Source organism: Monodelphis domestica, chromosome 4 (assembly GCF_027887165.1).
Source record: "Monodelphis domestica isolate mMonDom1 chromosome 4, mMonDom1.pri, whole genome shotgun sequence".
NCBI lineage: Eukaryota > Metazoa > Chordata > Mammalia > Didelphimorphia > Didelphidae > Monodelphis > Monodelphis domestica.
Window position 1 is genome coordinate 132,547,634 of NC_077230.1, and position 21,283 is coordinate 132,568,916.

At 35.7% G+C, this 21,283-nt stretch overlaps 1 protein-coding gene and 1 long non-coding RNA gene across 2 annotated transcripts in view; one reads left to right on the forward strand and one right to left on the reverse strand.

Moving 5' to 3' along the window:
* The first annotated feature begins 2,495 nt into the window (after positions 1-2,495).
* Positions 2,496-21,283, forward strand: part of RAB3GAP1 (RAB3 GTPase activating protein catalytic subunit 1) — a 102,356-nt gene continuing 83,568 nt past the window's right edge. Inside the window, exons 1-3 of the mRNA XM_056793766.1 lie at positions 2,496-2,579; positions 2,687-2,742; positions 7,718-7,793. Of these exons, the coding sequence (XP_056649744.1) occupies positions 2,562-2,579; positions 2,687-2,742; positions 7,718-7,793 (150 nt within the window). The 5' untranslated portion in view covers positions 2,496-2,561. The remainder of the gene's footprint in view (positions 2,580-2,686; positions 2,743-7,717; positions 7,794-21,283) is intronic.
* The window catches only part of LOC130453686 (uncharacterized), a 51,834-nt gene continuing 34,004 nt past the window's right edge, over positions 3,454-21,283 (reverse strand). Inside the window, exon 3 of the long non-coding RNA XR_008911170.1 lies at positions 3,454-4,239. This is a non-coding gene — a long non-coding RNA (uncharacterized LOC130453686). The remainder of the gene's footprint in view (positions 4,240-21,283) is intronic.

Sequence of the window (21,283 nt, forward strand, 5' to 3'; positions counted from 1 at the left end):
AGAGATGAGATAGATCACTCTTAAAGAAAAATTACCCTGATCTTAGCATTTAGCTAGCAACAGAGTCAGTTCCAACTGGGAAGTAGAAGGGCCTCAACCCCCCCCCCCCCCCCCTAGCTATTCCTCTAGAGTCAGTGTACTCTGACACTTGGGCTGATGCCAGATGTTTAGGCTGTTGTCAGAGGATGCCATCAAATGGGGTGGAGGTAATTTTCCTTATACATCACTTAACCACAATTATTTAACCCCTACCCCTCTTCTGCCTACTAAAACAGAAAGTATGAGTTTAAAAAAAATAAAATATTTGTTGAATTCTTTGATATAATACAAAAGTACTTTAAAAAAAGGTCAGTGAACTGGTTTTGTTTACTTCAAATGACACTGAGTAACTGGTTTGACCAACTTTTTTTTTTCTCCACTGAATTGACTCATCATTTCTGGTTTGAATAATTGTAGACTAAATCCCTCTGTAGAGCTTCTAGCAGTTTCTAGTACAAACAGACAATTCCAAAGCAAAGTTAGGAGCTTCTTGAAGGTACAATAGGTGTGTATTAAAGCCAATTTGGACCAGCTTGAGATATCAAATTGTTTTCAATGTAAGTATTTTTATCTGGAAATCATCAAATGCTATAAATCATCTTGATTTGTTGTTTTGTTTATTGTCTAGACTTAAGAAAGTGGAGAAAATGTTAATAATGCAGATTAAATTTTAAAATGTGTTCCAAGGTTTTGGAAATTTTATTTTTAAACACTTGAACACATCAGTGCTGATCAGCACATCAGTTTTAAAAAAAACAAAAAACAAACCCTTACCTTCCATCTTAGAATCAATACTGTGTATTGGTTCCAAGGCAGAAGAATGATAAGGGCTAGGCAATGAAGGTCAAATGACTTGCCTAGGGTCACACGGCTAGTGTGAGGCCAAATTTGAACCCAGGCCCTCCAGGTCTGGCTCTCAATCCACTGAGTCACCCAGCTGTCCTTGTTGTTCTGAAGATGACAAAGCACCTCACAGGGCATTGTCTTGATTCCCAAGTGAACTAGATTCAAGTGAGGCAGAGTTGCCCAGAGTTGTCTGCCTCAGTCTCTCTTCCACAGTCACTGAAGTCCAGTAGCAAGACAAACGTCAGTACTGACTATGGTCTAAGCTACAGTGGATGACCATGGCACCTTTTTTTTTAATTTAAATTTTTTATTTTTTCCATGGTTGTAATCACAATTTCTTTTGTTTCCCTTCCCCCCTCCCCAGTTGACAAGCAATTTCACTGGGTTATACATATATTATCATTCAAATCCTATTTCTATCTTATTCATTTTTGTAATAATCTTTTAAAACCCAAACCCAAATCATATAACCATATAAACAAGTGATAAATCACATGTTTTCTTCTGGATTTCTATTCCCACACTTCTTTCTCAAGATACAGATAGTAGTCTTTCTCATAAGTCTCTCAGCGTTGTGACTATGGCATCTTTGATGTCTGACCAACCTCCAATCATTTCCTGCACTTGCTTCAGTTCCTTCATGGCCACTGATACAAACTGTTCTCAGCTTTCCATTCTGACAGGAGGTCTTTACATGCTTGGGGTGGACATCTCTAATTCACTGAGGCCTGGCAGTTGCCCTCAACCTGGTTTAGCTGGTTTGCAGAGACAGTTTTATTGGAGTGTGGCCTCTGCTGCTGATGCTATAACTTCTTGAAGCCCCAGGTGAGAGCTGACTGAGGAGTGGACACCAAGAGTGGATAAGCAGTCCTGAAAAGGGCTCAGCAAACCCTCACACCCATGATGCTAGTCCTTCCTGAATACCCATATACAGTACTTCACTTCAAAGGGTGTACCAAATACTCAATAAATTCTTGTCAAGTAATATAGTCATTCACAGGTAATAAAAGTCACCTATTCAGGCCCCTCATTTTATAGTATAGGGAAACTGAAGAGGAATGAGTGGCATGCTTTGTGGTCACATGGATAATAAGTAGCACAATCCTTCAGTTTCCTCCTCTGCAAAATGATGGTGTCAGGCTGAATGATACTTTTCAGCACAAAAACTCAGGGTCCTTTAATTAATTCATTAAGCAAACACTTACTACTGACACATGCTTACAGACAAACCACTTGTTAAGCACCTGCTGTGTGTCAGGCACATATATCTGAAGTTTAATCTAGACAGCTGTTCCTTTTGGCCCAGGTCTTATATGCAAATCTGCAGGTGAAGTTTCCTCTCCAACTTGTGTCAGGAAATCCTGGGCGCACGGGCCTGAGGGGCCCAGAAAGCTCTTATCCCTTTAAAAAGAAGAGATTGAGGCAGCCAAAGAAAACTGTAATTAAGCCTCACTGGGCCTCGGGTCCTGAGGAGCAGATTTCACAGCAAGCCCAACCTTCTGGTCCCAATGGATCTCTCTACCAAACTGTTAATTAGCAGAGAAAAAAAAAGAAAAAAAAAAACCTGACACTAATCCCTTTCCCACCCGCCCCCCGCTACCCGCCCCTTCCCGGCAGCCTTTGCGCCCAGCCTGTCCTCTCCCCGCCCCCGCCTGGCCCCAGACAGCTTCCCCAAAATGGCGGCCGACAGTGAGGTGAGGCCTCTGCCCTCCGCTTCAGTTCAGTCTCCACCGCGGGGCCTTCTCCCCAAGCTGTGTCAGCTCCCCGGGCTCAATCTTTCTCATTCTTTCTCTTCCCGCAGCCCGAGTCCGAGGTGTTTGAGATCACGGACTTCACCACCGCCTCTGAGTGGGAAAGGTGAGTGAATCGCTGCCCCGCGCCGCAGCCGTCTCCGCTCCGCCCCGAGCGGCCAAGGGAGGCCCCCGGGGCTGCTGCTTCTGCTGCTCGACTCCGACCTCGCGTCTAACCCCGGCTCCACCGGAGTCTGGTGGAGATACCCCTAACACCCTCAAGTCCCTGCCCGGACCCTCGCCCACCGGGGTCCCTCTGGACATTCCTCCCCTGCAGCCCCGTCTCCGAAACCTCCCCTCTGGCCACGCCCCCAGTACCTCCCCTCTCCGGCCGTATACACCCCCCCTTTAATTCCCTCCTTAGCTTTAGGCCTCCCTCCGACCCCATCTACTCCCTTCAAGCCCCACCCTTCCTTGGACATTACCACCACCACCCCTTTCCACCTCGCCATCCTCTTCCTCCAGGCTTTCCCTAGCCTATCCTTTCCCTTCATTTCTCACTGCACTGTCTTTCAAGTCCTGCTCTTCTTTGGCCCCCTCTTAAATGTCTCGCCCTCTCCCCACAGGTGCCCCCATTTAGTCCCTTTGGCCATACCCTCCTTGCCACCCACCTCTCCACTGGCCATTTCCCTCCTCCCAGCCTCCCGCAGCCCTTGCTGTTCCCCACCTGCAGGCCCCACCTTCCTGGACACCTCACTCTTTGCTCCCCCCCTTTCTCCCAGCCTTTCCTCCCAAACCGTCCCTTCCCCCATCACCAAATCCCCTTCCCCTCCTGACTACCTATACTCTGTACCCTTATACACCATAGATCCTCCTTCCTTCCCTCCAGGCCACTTACTCGAAGTTTAGGAAGAAATTCCTATTTGGAATCCCAGTCCTGCCACTTATTACTTGCATGACCTTGGACAAGTCACCTAATCTCTCTTATCTGCAAAAATGAGGAGTTAATTAGATGCAATTTAAGGTTCCTTCAGACCTTAACTCTAGCTTACCAGTGTGATCCTCTCTTGCCTACCTTTACATCCTCCCTCTATTTCCTAACTCCCCTTGTTTTAACACTTGCAGTTTCAGATTTTACCCCATTTTCTTTTTTTATTCAAAATTCATTATTAAAAATTATAGTAATCCCCATATTGTCTTTTAAAGTTAGTGTTAAAGAGTTTTGGACTCTTAGTTTAAATTCAAACTCTTGACCTGAACGGGTTTCTGCACCTCAGTTTCCTCATCTATACAAAAGTGTTAATTCTCATTCAACCTGCCTTTCAGAATTTTTGTGAAGAAAGTTCTTTGTAAAGCTTCAATAATTATTATTCTTATTTCCCTTTGGTGTGCTCTTTGGAGGAGGAGGTGGACTTCCTTCAGATGACTTGGATTTTTTCCTTTTTCCTTTCAGGGGATTCAGAATGACCTTTAAAAAATTCTGTAGTCTTGCTTGCTGAATGCTTTCCTTTGATTTCAAGTTGGCATGCAGCTATAGATAAAGTACCTTTGTCCTTGTTGCTGCTGCTGCTCCTTTTGCTTTTGCTCGTGGCAAATCCCAGGAAACAGTATGGAGGCCTGACTCCTATGTTATTGAAACATTTGGAAATTTAATTTTGTGAATAGCTTGAGTTCAAGTTAGAGAATTTCCCCCCCTCCTATATATAAAAAAACAGGGTTTTTTTTTTGTTTTTGTTTTTTTTTATCTATTATGCTTTGGGTTTTCAGCCTGATTCAACATTTCAAGGATTGTTGGTGAGGAGAGAGGAGAGGAGAGGAGAGAGGATGGAAATTGCATATGAGTTGGGATTAGTCTTGAATGCAAAAGATTCTTGTTAGAATGATTACAATGTATAGGTTGCAAGTTAGAAAGACATCACTCATTTATTGAGTTCTTACCCAGCAAACCCTAAAAAATAATGTAGAGGGAATAATAAAGAAGTAACACAAAGCATAATCTATGAAATCAAGAGTTTATAATGTAGTTGGAGAAATTAGAGTAAAATATAAAAATTTTATAACTCATCTACAGTTTAGCAGAGTCTGAGAATTTCTTTAGCTGAACAATTTATCATCTTCTGTACAAGCTGGTGATGAGTTTCTGAATTTAGTCAGCCTATTCCTCGGATAATGGACATAGTGTCAATCTTGCTGTCCTCTTATCCCTACACCACCAATTATTGTCTTTCCAGCTTGGGTAGAACCTGCTGGAGTATTTTTGTACTTTAGGGGGAAAGTCCAAGATTGCTTTTTCACTGTGGTGCAAGCCTTTAAAGAAGGAGAACATAGGCAATAAGTTTAAAATATGGACTCTTCAGTAAAATTGCAAGGAATGATGATTGTGCACTGTAGTGATTGGGGGGTGGGGGAAACTAAATGAAGAAGATGGGACTTATGGGACTTGGAACAGTGGATGAGGTTTGGATAGGCAGTAGAGGTGGAAAGTGAAATTTGCATGCTTGGAATCAGTAATTTACTGGAATAGAAGTTATCTGTTGGAGGGAAATGATAAATAAAGTTGAATAGGGTAGAATCAGATGATAGAAGGAGTTCAAAAATATGTAAAGAATATAAACAATGAGGAATCTTTGCAAGAAGGTGCTGTAGGGAGGGATTTTGATGATGATATGAAGGTTTTATTGGAAGGGGAAAAGAGGACTAGAAAGATGGGTACTGTCTGCAAGAGGTTTTTGACATAATCAGGTATGAGGCCTTCAGAAATTGTACCAGACTGGTGGTAGGATGAAATGGACTAGGGTGAATGTATTTCCCTCATTTAGAATATAAATTTCTTGAGTATAGGGACTGTATCTTCTTTGCCTTTGTATTATTGCCCAGCGTCTAACAGTGTTGGACAAAGCAGGTTGGACAAAGCAGGAGCTTAAATGTGAAGTGAGTTGAAGATTTTTATAGTTTGGACATAGGAACTTAAAGTGTTAAGGACTCAGTTGAAGCCAAGATTTCATGACTTGAATGGTGGCGCCACTTATGGAAAAATGTAATAGTTTAAAAGGCAGCTTTTGAGAAAGGGGTGAGGATAGAGGAAGGAAAGATAAGTTAAATTTTAAAATGATGGGATATCCAAGCGGGAGTTGTTCTGACTTTGAGATAAAGATTTAGAAATGGAAATCACTTGTCACTTAAAAACCATGGAAACATTTTTCCCTGAATAAATATACTATAAATTGCACTATGCTGGATTATTAGTTAATTTTGGCACAAAACCCAAAAACTAACTAGTATGGGCAATAAGTTATAAACCTATAGTAGGAAATTTGCTTTTGATTTTTATTGTGAAAGCATAAAATTAAAGTTATAAAATATTTAGGAAATATACATGTTAAGAAGGAAAGTTTTTTCAATCAGTAATATTAAGATTTGAGTGATTATTTTCTTTTTAAAACATAACTTCTGGGGGGCAGCTGGATAGCTCAGTGGATTGAGAGCCAGGCTCAGAGACCAGAGGTCTTGGTTTCAAATCTGCCCTCAGACACTTCTTAGCTGTGTGACCCTGGGCAAGTCACTTGCCCCCCATTGCCTGGCCCTTACCACTCTTCTGCCTTGGAATCAATACCCAAAGAGGCAATTACCCTATTTTTGAGAAAGAACTTTTGAGGAAATAATTTTCAATTTTTCTTTTCAAATATGCCCTTTTTTTTTTAAATTTATAGTCTAAACGACTGCTAGAAATATCACAAAATAGCATTGCAAAAGTTTTTACTACATCTATTTCCATGCTGTTACATTATTTTGTCATTTGCCTGAATAATGAGCTTAGAATCAATATATTAATCATGACTAATAATCTTTTCACAAGGAAATAGCCACATTCAGGTGACACTAACCCAGTTTGTCACTGCTTTACAACAGAAATGTAATAATACATGTACATACATAGTTCACTGAAGTAGAAAACTTGATGTCTTAAATCATAATTTTGTTCTGTTGTCCTATGATCTTGACAATTATTGTCTGGGTTGTTGCAATATTGGTATTGTATTACATAATACATGTTCAATTGGAAACTTTTATATTTTTGTAAGCATTGCTTTTAGACTTTAACTTTTTCTATTCTTGAAAGCATATACTTTTTCCCTAATCTTATTCATAATTATCATTTGGCTCCAGATTCATAAAGTAAATTTTATTTATTACCACTGATCTTTGGGTATTGATAGCCTTGTCCATTCACTTATATTACTGATATTATACTTGTTAGTGGTAAAAAATGAGTTTTATTTTTGTGAGATCTGGTAATTCAATAGATAATGAGATTAGGTTAGGTAGTTAAATGTTGAAATCCAAGACATACAATTTAAAGTAAAATCGTGAGGAACTTAGAATGTGTATTTGGCTAGACTATTGAGCCAAATGTGAGTGTATGTTTTATCTCAGAAACAATTAGCAATCTTTGGAACTTTAGTAGGGGAGTGAAATAGAAAGACTTGTACATAAGGAAAATCACTTTGACAGCTATATAGAGTTCAGGCTGGATTAGGGGAAGAGTTGAGAAGAAGAAACTAATTAGACTATTGCAGTAATGTAGGCAAGAAAGTATGAGACCCTAGTGTGTTTGTATAGTGGGAGGAAAATGGATACCAAAAAATCGTGGCACTAGAAAGTCAGGATTTGGCAACTGATTTGATATATATGTTGAAGGAGAATGAGGTATATAAAGAATGATATCAAGGTTATGAAGCTGAGAGTCCAATAAGGGTGATCTCAATAAATTGGCCATTGGTTTCCTAGAAAAGACAAATTGATTATCCTTTCATTTTTATTTCTATATATTTTATATATGTGTATTTCTATTTTTTTTCTAATGAAAACTTTAGGTAGGGTAAACAATATACTAGAAACTAAGGGTCTAAGAATTAGTGGTTTAGTGGAATTTATTTAAAACTTTTATGTCCCATTTTCTTCATCCTTTAGTCAGCATTTCAGGATCAGTCTCTTTTCTCAGGTACCTAATAGTGTCTTAATTTAAGAATGCTTTCTCTTTTTAAAGCAGAATAAAATATTCTGGGCTGACATGTTTGGAAAGTATTTTTTTTCCCTCCTAGGTTTATTTCAAAAGTTGAAGAAGTCTTGAATGATTGGAAACTCATTGGAAACTCATTGGGAAAGCCTCTTGAAAAGGTCAGATTTGCTATTTGCTGTATTAAAAAAAGCACTTTCTAAATCGTCATTTGCCAAAGTAATCCTATGTATCTTTATAAAATTAAGCTATTTAAAGTTATGTGTAATCTCTTTTAAGCATTATTTAATGGAAATTGATTATAGATATATTTAATTCTCTAGCCTAAAAATACATGTTAAGTGCTTGTGAAACATTTAAAAAATAAAGTTTTATACAGAATGCAAGAGTTTGTGGGTGATTTTTTTTTTGTTGTCAAGAAAAATTAACAAAGATTATTTAAACTTTTACTAAAGAAAACTGTAGTATCTCCATGAAGAATTTCTTCAGATAGATTTAGACTAAGTTAGATTACTTTAGGTGCTTAACTTCTTGGGCACATATCTTAAATGTAAGAAATTAATATGCTTGTTTTAGTTATGAAGTTATTTTAGTGCCTCATTTCTGGACTATTGCTTTAAGGTGTTATAAAACTCTGTGGTTCCTCTAATACCAGATGAACTAGAACAGAAAAATAATACTTAATAAGGAATTTTAAATAATTTGAAGAATTGACCTTTCTGAAGCAAAGTTTAGTTGACAGTAGAATAACGTGTTCTGCCATAATGAATGTCTTCAAATTCTGGCATAAATTGAACATTTTTCTTAAACTTGGAAACATAAACCTAATATTACATTTTAACTATTTAAACATATTTAGAAAGTTTTAACTTTGTACTGACATAAATTACATGTGACCACAATGTGAATTGTAGGCTTATTCATCATTCATATTTAAGCAAAAGTAGAGAAAGACAAGTAGGATATTTTTAGGGTTTTTTAATTATCCTCAGTACTATTTAGACAAAGAATTCTTGACTCTGGGTCTACAGGAGTCTGGAAACTGCCACAATAGGGTAAAAAATAGTCCTATTTTCACTAACATCTAGCAGAAACAACATTTCCTTCAAATTAAAATTTTTATTAAACACAAAGAAGAAATAGTAATTTCGATGCTTATGCTACCATAACCAGTTCTGGGCTTCATAAATTGAGAGGTAATAGAAAACCCAGTGAAGTTTCAGGAAAGAGTCATAAGTTGATTAATGGATTGAAAAGGATGGTCCATGGAGAAAGACTAGTAAAAGAGGTATTGGTTCTTTATCCCTATTGAGAATGGATTTAAAGGAAAAAATTTACTTAAACTCCAGTTTAATGGATTTAAATTCAATGAATGATTATTCAGAAATTCACTTTTTTTTTTTTAAACCTTACCTTCTGTTTTGGAATCAAGTATTGATTCCAAGGCAGAAGTGCAGTAAGGACTAGGCAGTGGGGGGTCAAGTAACTTGTCCATGGTTACACAACTAGGAAGTGTTTGAGGTCAGATTTGAACCTAGGACCTCCCATCTCTAGGCCTGGTTCTCAATCCACTGAGCCGCCCAGCTGCCCCCTGGAGATTGAATTTTAAGTGCTAGTAAAATTCTCTAAGGGAATACTTCAGAATTTTCCTCCCAAAATTATTGAAAAAGAATCTTACCTGTCTGCAGTGGTGTAGGTACAACCCTGGGTAAATTCAAACTCATCTTTTCATATTCCTTTCAACCCTGTTAACTTCATGGTTTTATATATGAATATATAAAATATGTATGTATACATATAATAGTGCAGATTTTTTTAAAAGTTGAAAGCAATTTTTATGAGCTGTTAAATTTGGAGTATGTAAAGAAGAATCAGTTATGGTTGATCAATGTTTCTGCCTTATAAATCTTATTGAAAAAATTTATGGGGAGAAAATACATATTAGGATGATAACATGAATAAAAAGGTATTAAAATGAGCACATATTTTTCATTCCCATAAGTGCATCGTGTTAATATTTACCCTAGTATTTGGAATCTCTTAGAAATCAATAACATTAAAAATAAATTCGAATTAAAGATTTACCTTCCTTTGAAGAAATCTTAAAGTAAGCAATGAAATGAGAAGTCAGATGATTAATTGTACTATAAAATACATTTTTATTTCTATAACTAAAATTTACAGGAGGTTTAGATGTTGGTTTATGACTCACTTGATGTGGATAGTGTGTCATTAAGTAGACAATTGGAGGACAGAAAAAAATTAAGATAGAAGGGGAGATAATGAAAAATTAAAAATTAAAAAAAAAATTAAAAGGACAGCAGCATTAAGTTCAATAGAACTTTTAAAAGAATACCATAGGGGCAGCTAGGTGGCTAAGTGGATTGAGAGCTGAGCCTGGAGATGGGAGGTCCTGGGTTCACATCTGCCCTCAGACACTTCCTAGCTGTGTGACCCTGGGCAAGTCACTTAACCCCCATTGCTTAGTCCTTACCACACTTCTGCCTTGGAACCAATACACAGCATTGATCCCAAGATGGAAGATAAGGGTTTAAAAAAAAAATAATTGAAAAATAAAAGAATACCATGGCCATGCAAATTGAGTAAGTAACTTATTTTTATTTTTTATTTTACTTTCCTTTTAATTAGCAACTAAAGCATTTTTAGCAAGTTCATCTTTCAAAGAAAAACTTGAGCATGTCTATCATGTTATAATAGATTTGGAATAACTAATTAGTACATTAGGTCTGAAATCAGGAAGACCTGAATTCAAATTCTGCCTCACTTATTAGCTGTGTGGTTCTGGACAAGTCATTTAACCCTTCTTTGCCTTGATATCTTCATCTGTAAAATGGGGATAATAACCCACTACCTGTTAGGATTGCTGTGAGGATCAAATGAGATAATTGCAAAGCATTTAGTTCTGTGCTTGGCATATTGGTATGTAAATGTTAGCTATTATCAACGTTACCACTATCAGTATTATAAGCTTAATGACCATAAATGCTAGGTATTATAAATAGTTTATAAAACTTTTATAACAAAAAGTATACTTTAGAGAAAGCCTCTATAATTTTAAATATTACTTTTAACACTATTAAAATTGTTTTAAGAAAAGTGGTGTATTAACAAAAATATTAATGAACTTTAGCAAAATTAAAATGCTTAGTGTTTTGTATTACCAATAATATAATTTTAGTTATATTATGAATGAAACAGATTTTCTTGCTTTATGGATTCAATTTCCTGAGGGAAGAATTGTCTATGGGCTTTTGAGTGTATCACACCAGCATTAGTAGTTAGCTTAGTGACCTCTTTCAAAGGACAGATTTTCTCAGGGTCACTAGCAGCCATGTTCTTATTGTCACCTTCAGTTTCCTGAGGTACATTCTCTGTTTGCCCATTGTCCTTGCCCATAACTAGATCTAGTCCTTTTTCCTTAAGCAATTGTTCAAACACAGCCTTAATCATGCCTTCTAGGTTGGTATCAACAGCCATAACCTCCTCTGCCTTAAGGGGAACCACAAATCTAAATATTATCTTCACCTGGATTAGAGTCTGCAACAGCCATAAAGATTATGCACACTTATGCTAGGACTTGCCAGAGTACTAGTTCATTTTGGAATGGCAACTGTAAAATAGACATTATAACATTGCTATATAATCAATTGTATCCACTACCATATGGGTTATTCTACAATATAAAATGAGATAAACCCAAAAGCAGGCAATGGCTGCAATGACTACCACTCGTAAAACAATTTGTTTGAACATTTTGTCTTTGTTCCTTAACTACCCTGCCTGGAGAATTATGGGGTTCAGTCAACTTTGAGGTGCCTATTGTAATAGAATAGATGATCTGTGTGACTATTTCTTGTTGTAATGACTGAATACTCTAATAGTTGTGAGTGAGTTGTTTAGAACATGGGACAATTTTCCCCAGAGTTAAAAATGATGATGGGGTAGCTAAGTGGCTCAGTGGATAGAGTGCTAGGCCTAGAGACAGGAGGTCCTGGGTTCATATCTGGCCTCAGATACTTCCTAGCTATGTGGCCATGGACAGATTACATAAATCCCATTGCCCACTCCTTACTGCTGTTCTGCCTTGGATACAATATACAGTACTGATTCTAAGATGAAAGGTAAGATGTTTTTGTTTGGCTGGTTTTTTGTTTTTTATTTTATTTTTTTTTAAATCCTTACCTTCCATCTTCAAGGCAATACTGTGTACTGGCTCCAAGGTAGAAGAGTGGTAAGGGCTAGGCAATGGGGGGCAAGTGACTTGCCCAGGGTCACATAGCTAGCTGGGAAGTGTCTGAGGCCAGATTTGAACCTAGGACCTCCCGTTTCTAGGCTGGCTCTCAATCCACCCAGCTACCCCCTGTTTGTTTTTTCTAATGATAATTAGACTAGGCTAGGAAAATCTGTTTCATTCATAATATAACTGAAATTATATTATTGGTAATACAAAAGGTCCCTAAATGTCTCATAGAAGAATAGCTAACCTACCTAGGAATTGACTTCCCTGACTGGTATAACTAAAAGAACTCTTCTTTCTCTCATGCTGTTTTATTTCCTTTTCCTTCTTCCCTCCCTGTCAGAATGACCCACTTCCTTTTTGAGGTTATTCCTTTCTCCCTTACCAGTGACTAGAGCAGATCTTGTCAGAATTGGCTAATATCCATATTACTTTATCTTCCTTTCACTACAGCTCATGAAAAACTCCCTATTAATTGTTGAAACACCTGATCTCCAGCTGCCACACCCCACATCACTCATCTAAAGCCTGTGACTTCTTATTCCTCTCCCCTCTTTAATGAAAAAATTTTGAAATTACCAAGCTTTTTTTTTTCTCCTTCAACCTCTGCATTTCAACTGTGAGGAAAAACCTTTGTATCAATTATATTTAAGCAACACAAATTTCCATTTTGCCCATGTCCAAAAATATGTCTAATGTTGTGCCTTAATTCATAACTTCCTCAGAACCCTCAAAACCCAAGATAACAAAAGGCTCTGTGGTTTTTTGAGTCATCTTAAGCACCAAGTCTTTAAACATTTAGAATACATGGCCCATTAGGGTGGACCAGGTACAAATGTGTCACAAGAAAGAGCTTAGTTCCAAGTATTTTCCATGAGAAATATACTACTCTCAGCCAACTCAAGAGTTCTCCTGAATTGATAATTAGGAAATTGTTAAGTTATGAAATGAGGACAAGCATGTCTGGTTCTTTGAGTACTTACTGGGAGAAACCATGATGGGCAGTAGGAAATGGGGCAGAAACCACACTAATAGCCACAAAAGGTACAAAGACAAGTGGCAACAAGGGTACAGAAGGAGATGGCATGGAAATAGGGGATAGAATGGTCAAGGGAAGTAGGCAACATGGGAGAACATAGGGAAGGGGAAGAGGCAGAGGCTATAAAAATAAATCCATCGCCTGTCATGAGGTGGGTAGCATTCTTTGGTCACCTGGAATCTTGGTTGATTATTGCATTAATCAGAGTTCTTAAGTTGTAAAAAATTGCTTATTTTAACCATGATTGTCTATTATAAATCATTCTCCTGGTTATGCTCACTTAATTCTGCATCAGTTGATAAAAGTCTCCCTAGGTTTCTCTGAAATTGTATCTTCATTTCTTACAGCACAATACTATTCCATTATATTCATATATCATACTTTGGCCATTCTCCAGTTGATAGTTATTAAGTCATCCAGTTGTGTCTGGTTTTTTGTGGCCCTGTGGGCCATACTATTTATGGAGTTTTCTTAACAAGTGATTTGCTATTACTGATTCTAGTTCCTTTTGAGAGGCACCCCCTTAATTTCCATTTCTTTGCCCCCTCCAAAAAAAGGAGCAGTGGTATTTTTATATGTATAGGTCTTTTGCTTCCTTTTTTGATCTTTTTGAGGTATAGCCTTAATACAGATATCTTTATCTTCCCCCTACTTTTTCATGAAATCTATATCTAGCTTTAAGAACCTTAACTCAAATTGCTGAGGCTATAGCAGATGGAAGTGTAATTTAGAATTGAAAGTTGATGTTGAAATAGAAAAGAATCTTGTCAAAAGCTTTGTCTCCATCTGTTGATGTGATCACTTCTTTTCATATTGTTATTCATACACCTAAGTTCATAGTTTTCCTAACATTAACATGTTTTGAGAGAGAAATTTTCCCTTAAGGACTGCTTTGGCTACACTCCCAAATTTTGAAGTGTTATCTAATTGTCATGATCTTTAATGATTTGTTCTTTGACCCAACAATTCTTTAGGATTAAATTATTTAACTCCTGGTTGATTTTTAATACTTTTTTTTTTATGACTAATAATGATTTTTCTGCATCCCAGTCAGTAAAAGATGATATTTCCACTCTTCTCCGTTTGTGAGTTTTTGATGTTCTGAGACATCTCTCTTTTTTTTTTTTGTGCCATACACAGCTGAGAAATATATGTAGTCTCCTGTTTTGTTTTGTTTTGAGAAATCACCATTGGGCTATCATATCCAATTTTCTTAAGATTCTATTCAGGTCCTTAACTTCTTTTTTGTTTCTGTTTGTCTATTTCTCATTGTAATTTATTTAGTTTTTCAATTAGTAAACATTAGTCAAGCAGTTCTTATGTGTTCTTATTGGAGATACAAAGAAAGGGAGAAGGTAATGTCTGTTATCAAGTACCTCACATTCTAGTGGAGAAAACAATATGTCAATACCTTTGTACAAACTATATGCAGGAAAAATTTGAGATTATCAGCAAAGGGAAGATACTAGAATTAGGGTGGATGAAAAAAAGACTTCTTGTAGAAGATGGCATTTTAGTTCGGGCTTTAAGGGAATCTAAGAGAGCATTCTGGGCATAGGGGACAACCAGTGAAAATGCCTGGAATCTAGGAGTGAAATGTTGGACAACCAGTGAAAATGCCTGGAATCTAGGAGTGAAATGTTTTGCTTGAGGAACAGCAAGGAGACCAATGTTTTAAGTGTATATTCAAAGTATCCCAAAAGTTGTAGTGCCATTTTAAGCTATATAAGTATATATAATAAAAATGATAATATATAAAAATAAATATGTATCACTTCTGTTTGATATAGTAATAGAAATACTGGATAAAGTAATGTCAGGAAACTATTTTAAGTTTTTTAAGCTATTAAAGCTTAAAATGTTAAGACATTTAGAGACAGTGTATTAAGTTTTGAAATCAATTTATATTACTTTTCAGCAAAATGTAGTTTCCTTCCTCTTAAGTCTGTTTTCATCATTGTTTTTTCTGAAATTATAATTGTTACCCCAGCTTTTTTATGTTCAACTGAGGTATAATAGATTTTGCCCTACACCTTTTTTAAATTCTGTGGTCTTTATGTTTCAAGTGTGTTAATTATAAACAACATATTGCTCAATTTTGTTTCATATGTTCATGCCAAGAGCTGCAATTTTTTTCAATGATAATAAACTAGAACCCTTTATAATACATTCACAGGTGAAATAAGGATATCTGTTTGCCATAATACAAGAAATATTTATAGCAATAAGACTAGAAAAGACAATGAGGGAATGACTAGAGAAAGGTGATAAAAAAAATTATCACTTTTGGCAAGTGAAAAGATGGAATGCTTAGCTAAAATTAATTGAAATAAAGCAAATTTACATAATATTATAGGAATCCATAATTATTAACATCTACATAATATCAACAAAAACTGGCAGGAAGAGCTAGTGAGAGAAATTTGATTTAAAATTATTACAGTATAGATAAAATACTTGAGTCTGCTTTCCAACACACCCCAACTATGTAAATACAAATACATATACATTTACAAAAAGGAATAAATAATAGAAAAACATTAATTGCTAATGGGTCAGATTAGTCAATGGAATAAAATGTCATTATTACCAAAATTAATTTGCTTATTTAATGGCATGCCAAACTACTAAAAAATTATAGAACTATGAATAATAATGAAATATGTATATTGTGACAGAGGCTATACAATATAGATTAAAAAGGTCAAGAATATTAAGAGAAATAATGAAAAGGAATGATAAAGGACCCTAGTAATGCCTGCTATCAAACTATACTATTGTTGAGGAGTCTTCTCTAGTATCTCCCGAAGTCTGTCCAACCTCACATTCGTTGCATCAAACTGTACTACAAAGCAATAATTATTCAAACAATTGGTACTGATTAAAAATTGATTGGTATATCACATACAGAATAAATGTATCTTATATTCTAGTATTTACCTAAACACAAAGAACCCTGCTTCTAGATAAGGACTCACTTTTTGACAAAAACTGTAGCAATATTTAAATTTAGACCAATAATACCTCACACTTATTCAAAGATAAACTCCAGAAGGATGAATGCCCTAATTATAAAGGTTACATTTTAAATTAGAGAAACATGGGAAAACTTATCACCAGATCTTTGGATAGGAAAAAAGTTAATAAGCAAACAAAGGAAATAAAGAAGGTCACAGATAAAATAGATAATTCTGATTACATAGAATTGAAAAGTTTTTGTACAAATAAGCCACAATTGAAAGGGAAATAGAACAAAAGATGTCTTTGTGGCAAGTTTTTCTACTGAAAGTCTCATTTCCAAGGTTACTTCATGAATAGATTCAAATTTATATGAAAAAGAGCTATTCCTTAGTTGATAAATAGATCTTGGATATGAACACAAGGGCAGAAACCCAGGCTATACCTGTATGACAAAATACTTCAATAATAATCAGAGAAATGCAAATTAAGTCAGTTCTGACATTCTACCTCAAACTTATCAGTGGCAAAGATGACAAAGGAAAAGTATGGATTTTGGAGAATCTGAGAAAATAGACTCACTGTTGCACTATTAGTGGAACTGTGAATAGGTATAAAACCATACTAAAAAAAAATTTGTAATTATATGCAAAACATTACTCAAGAGTGCATGTGTTTCTTAACATCTAGATCAGTGCTAGACTTGTGCCCAATAGAAATCAAAGAAGAAATGGTCCATTGTAAAATATTTTTAATAGCTCTGTGATGGCAACCCCTTCCCCCCCCCCCCAATTGGACACTACAGGAATGCCTACAAATCAGGAATGGCCCAATAAACTGTGGTATGATGAAGGTGTTGGAGTACTATTTTGTTGAAAGAAATAATGAAAGAAGAGCCAACTAGGTGGCTCAGCAGATGAGAGCCAGGTAGTTCTATTTTCAAATGTGACTTCAGATACTTCTAGCTGGGTGACCCTGGGCAAGTCACTTAACCCCCACTGCCTGGCTGTTATCATTCTTCTGCCTTGGAACCAACACACAGTATTGGAAGGTAAGGATTAAAAACATGATGAAAGGGATGATTTTAAAAGGACGTGGAAATATTTATATGTAAAATAAGCAAAAAGCCAATTCATATTTTAATATTCATATTATAAAATGAACAATTTTGAAGATTTTCATAAACTGATAAACAATCAGAACTAGGAGAATAATTTATATAATAATCCCACTAAAATAAACAGTATCAAAAGTTATAAGAATTATGGTCAGTACCTTTCATGATTCCAGAACCTATGATAAAACATGATAATCATTATCAAGAGGTAAAAGATTTAGAAACAGAGCCACCAAGAGAATTTATTTTGCTTGACTGTGTATTTGTTAGAATACATTTTCTTTCTTTTTTTTCCTCTTTTTTAATGGGGTATGAAAGTGGGAGAGAAAGAAAATAGATTTCTGTAATTAAAAAATAGAAAGGTTGGTGATAGCTCCAGATATAAAATGTGCACAACTTCCAAATGAGATCACTTTATTATTAATTTTATTTGTTTTACTTTGTTATAAGAGACTTTAAGATGTCAGATTAATCTGTAAATTCAAAACATCAAATAAAACTTTAAAAAAATTACAAGTTGGAAATCCTCAATGAATTTTTTCATAATTACTTCATTATAAAAAATACTTGGTTTCTTCAATAACATTAATACTGTGTTATAGTTAGCTATGTGAGCTATATAGGATTTTTTAGCCTAACCTGAGAACTTGGGAAAAGTCAATTTCAAACAGCTGATTTTCTGATGAACTTTCAGAACATGGTATTTTTGAAGTGAGTTAAAAGGTAGTCATGCGAAAAAGAGAAAAAAGAAAGGGAAGAAAATCTTCCTTCTTCTTAGTAGTAAGGTTTATTTATCCTTATCAAAATGTAATTGTGATAGCTTGTCTTCCCTTTCTCTAGCTAGTATAATTTTTCCTTCTCAAATTGTTTCTCATTCCTCCAATCAAGTGCCATTTTCTCAGGTGATGATTGCTTCTAGTGGTTAGGAGAATAGCTTTTTGATAAAACTAATTTACACAAAGGTATAATGTTAGATTGCTACTTAATTTTGGGAGAGAATTTAATAATAGGACCAACCTCTGCTTAACTCCAATAAATCTGATAGAATTTTTCATGTGTCACAAAATGAAGTAAAAAATTGAGACTATAGTGAAAAGTAATTTGGAGTACAGAAGCTATCAAGTAACTTGAGATGACAGGATTTAAAGCTGGGAACCATATAAGTTATTGAATTAAAGAATCTTAGAGTTGCAAGGGGATTTGGAGGCCAAGCCTACAAGAATGTCCTGCCTACAACATACCAGGCAAATTGTCATCCAGTTTGAAGATTTGTAGGGAAGAAATCCCATGACCTTGAAAAGGCATCTAAATTGGTTTCCACTTAATTGTTTCTAGTTCTCCCTCTGGAACTTGGCAAATCCATCTTCAAATATTTGAAAACAACTGTTAAAGCTCCTCTTAAATGTTTTTATTCATTAGGCTAGATATCTCCAGGCCTTGCAGCTCACATTAATATCAAAGCCTTTTACCATCTTGGCTGCCTTCTCAATGCTCTCCATCTTATCTTATTCTTCTTTAAATGGACACATTGAACTGAACAGAGTATGCATGTCCCTGACCAGTAGAGAGTATAATAGACTATATAGCCTCCTTAGGTCTAGACTTTTCCCCCCTAAATCCAGTGCTTTATTCCCAATCTCTATCCCCTTAGCTTCTTTCAAGGCCCAATTGCTGGTGCCAGCTCCTATTGGAAGTTTTATTTTTGGATCTCCCTCCTCAAATTCTATTATACTTAGTGGTATAAATATGTATGTCCCAGGAGAATGGAAGCTTAAATGTAGGCACTGTTTTTTGCTCTAGTGCCTACCATAGTGTTTTGTACATAATAGGCACTTAATAGATGTTTAATGAAATGGGCATTTGTCTTTTAAAGCAGCCTAAAAAATTCTGTTATTTTTAGCTACCATATGTACCAGAGCTTGTTCCCCATTAAAGCCCACAGCCTAAATTTCTGTATGTATGAAGTTTACTTTTTGAACCGGGTAAGAATTTATATTTTCCTTATTAAATTTTATTTTATTGGATTTGGTCTTATGTTCTAGCTTGCAGAGATCTTTTGGAATTCAGATTCATCTGTTATGTAAGATATCCTTGAAGCTTTGTCTCATTTGCAGATTTGATGACCCCTGTCTTTATCCTAGTTATTGATAAAAATGTTGGACAGTACAGGGCCAACACCAATCTGTACTTCCAGATTGAGAGAGAAATAGACCAGTCTAAATATGTATAACATATACAGATACAGAATTTTTTAAAATTTCAAGTATCAAGCTTTCTTTTTTTTTTTCTCCCTGCCTTCCTCCAAAAAAAAAAAAAAAGAGTCCTTATGTCACATAAGCACATCAAGCTAAACATTTACATGGCCTCATCTACTTATTGGTCCATTATCTCTCATGGAGTTAGCAGTATTCTTTTTCATTCTCTGAAGTCATAGTTCTTAATTTAGTTGATCATAGTTCTTAAATCTTTCAAAATGGTTCATTTTTGTAGTATTGATGTTATAGTATAAATTATTCTTCTGGTTTTGCTCACTTCACTCTTCCTCTGTTCATCTTTCCTTTTCTCTTTGAAACCATCTTTTCCCTCATTTCTTATAACATAATTTCATTATATTCATATGCCACAATATACATATTTATATATGTGTGTGTATATATATATATATACACATACTCCAGTAATCTTAACTGAGAATAGTTTGTAACAGTCTCATCCATGAATTATGTCATACTCTCATGTGGGGTTCATTTGGACTTTGTGTCTTGAACTCAACATGTAGAGCTAAGTGTTGCAGTCTTGCTGTGTCCTTAATTTATCCTAATTCTCAACTCCTTATTAGTCATTTTTGTTCTGTGTCTTCAATTCCAAGATAATTTTCGTTGGCAGGGAAAACAAAATAAAAATTGAGCAGCTCTATCATTTTAATAGTCTGTTAACTGTGGTCCACTTTTTAAAATTTTTATCTTCTGTCTTAGAAACAAACAAGTATCAATTCCAAGGCAGAAGAGTGATGCGGGTTAGACAACTGGGGTTAAGTGTCTTGCCCAGAGTCATACAGCCAAGAAGTATCCAAGGTCAGAATTAAACCCAGGTCCTCTTGACTCCAGACCTAGCACTCTTTACTGTGCTACCTAGCTACCTCTTCTGGGCCACTTTAAAAAAAAATAACTTGTAAGGAAACAGAGGCCTAGAAAGTAGAGATGATTTCTCAGGGCACACAGAAAGTGAATGACTATGAGTTGGAATCAGGTATCTTGCTTCCAGACCTTGTGCCTCATCTCTTAAATTTTACTGACTGCCCTTACTTAAGGTTTTGATACAGGGAGCAGCTACTCCAAGATATTTCCCCTTTTTACAGTATTTTCACTTTTGAACTTTTAGGTTCTCTAAAAGTCTAAGGGTTTTTCATGCTACCTTCCCAGCAGCACTAGTATATACCTTGGAAACTGAAGTTATATCTGCATTCAGAAAGTGGTGGGACAGGAGGTTACAGGTTCTAGAGTAGTGACAAGGTAAATGATGACATTAGTTTGTTCTGGTATTATTAAATTGGGAACTATCTATAATATTTATATAGCTGAACATTTAATATAAGTTTAAAGGGTAAATGTCTGATATGGTCTTGATAATAGATGTGAAGGAATGAATGTACCATAAATATAAAGTATTGTGATGTGTCGGGCACTGCTAACTGCTAGGGATACATATATAATAATCAAGACAGGCTCTGCCCTCTTGGAGCTTATATTTTAATAGGGGAACACAACAAATAAAAGGAAATGGTGGCCAGGACTTGAATTTGATTATTTAACTTTGTTTCTTAATACCAGTATAACTTTGGTAAAGTCACTTTCCCTCATTACCACTTTCCTTGGCTGTGAAAGTTGAACAGATTGGAGTAAATCAGTGGCTCTTTAAAGAGTGGCCCAGACACCACAAGGAATCCCTAAGAGCCTTTCATGGGGGTTGTGAAGTGAAAATTATTTTCGTAATATTAGAATGTTTTAATTTCTAATATAAGTTCTTTGAGATCCTCAATCACTTAAGACTTATAAAGGGTGAGAGGGGGAAGGGAAGGGAAGGAGAGGGACAATTTAGATCATATAGTTTGGAAAACAAGTGGAAATTTATTGCATGTAATTGGTAAAATAAAATATCTTTATAAAAAAAAGTTTTAAAGGGGTGTTGAGACCAAAAAGTTTGATAATTATTGAACTCGATGATGACTAAGGTAATTTCCACTTTTAGATAGTAGTCCTAAGAGCTTCCATTATTTTAA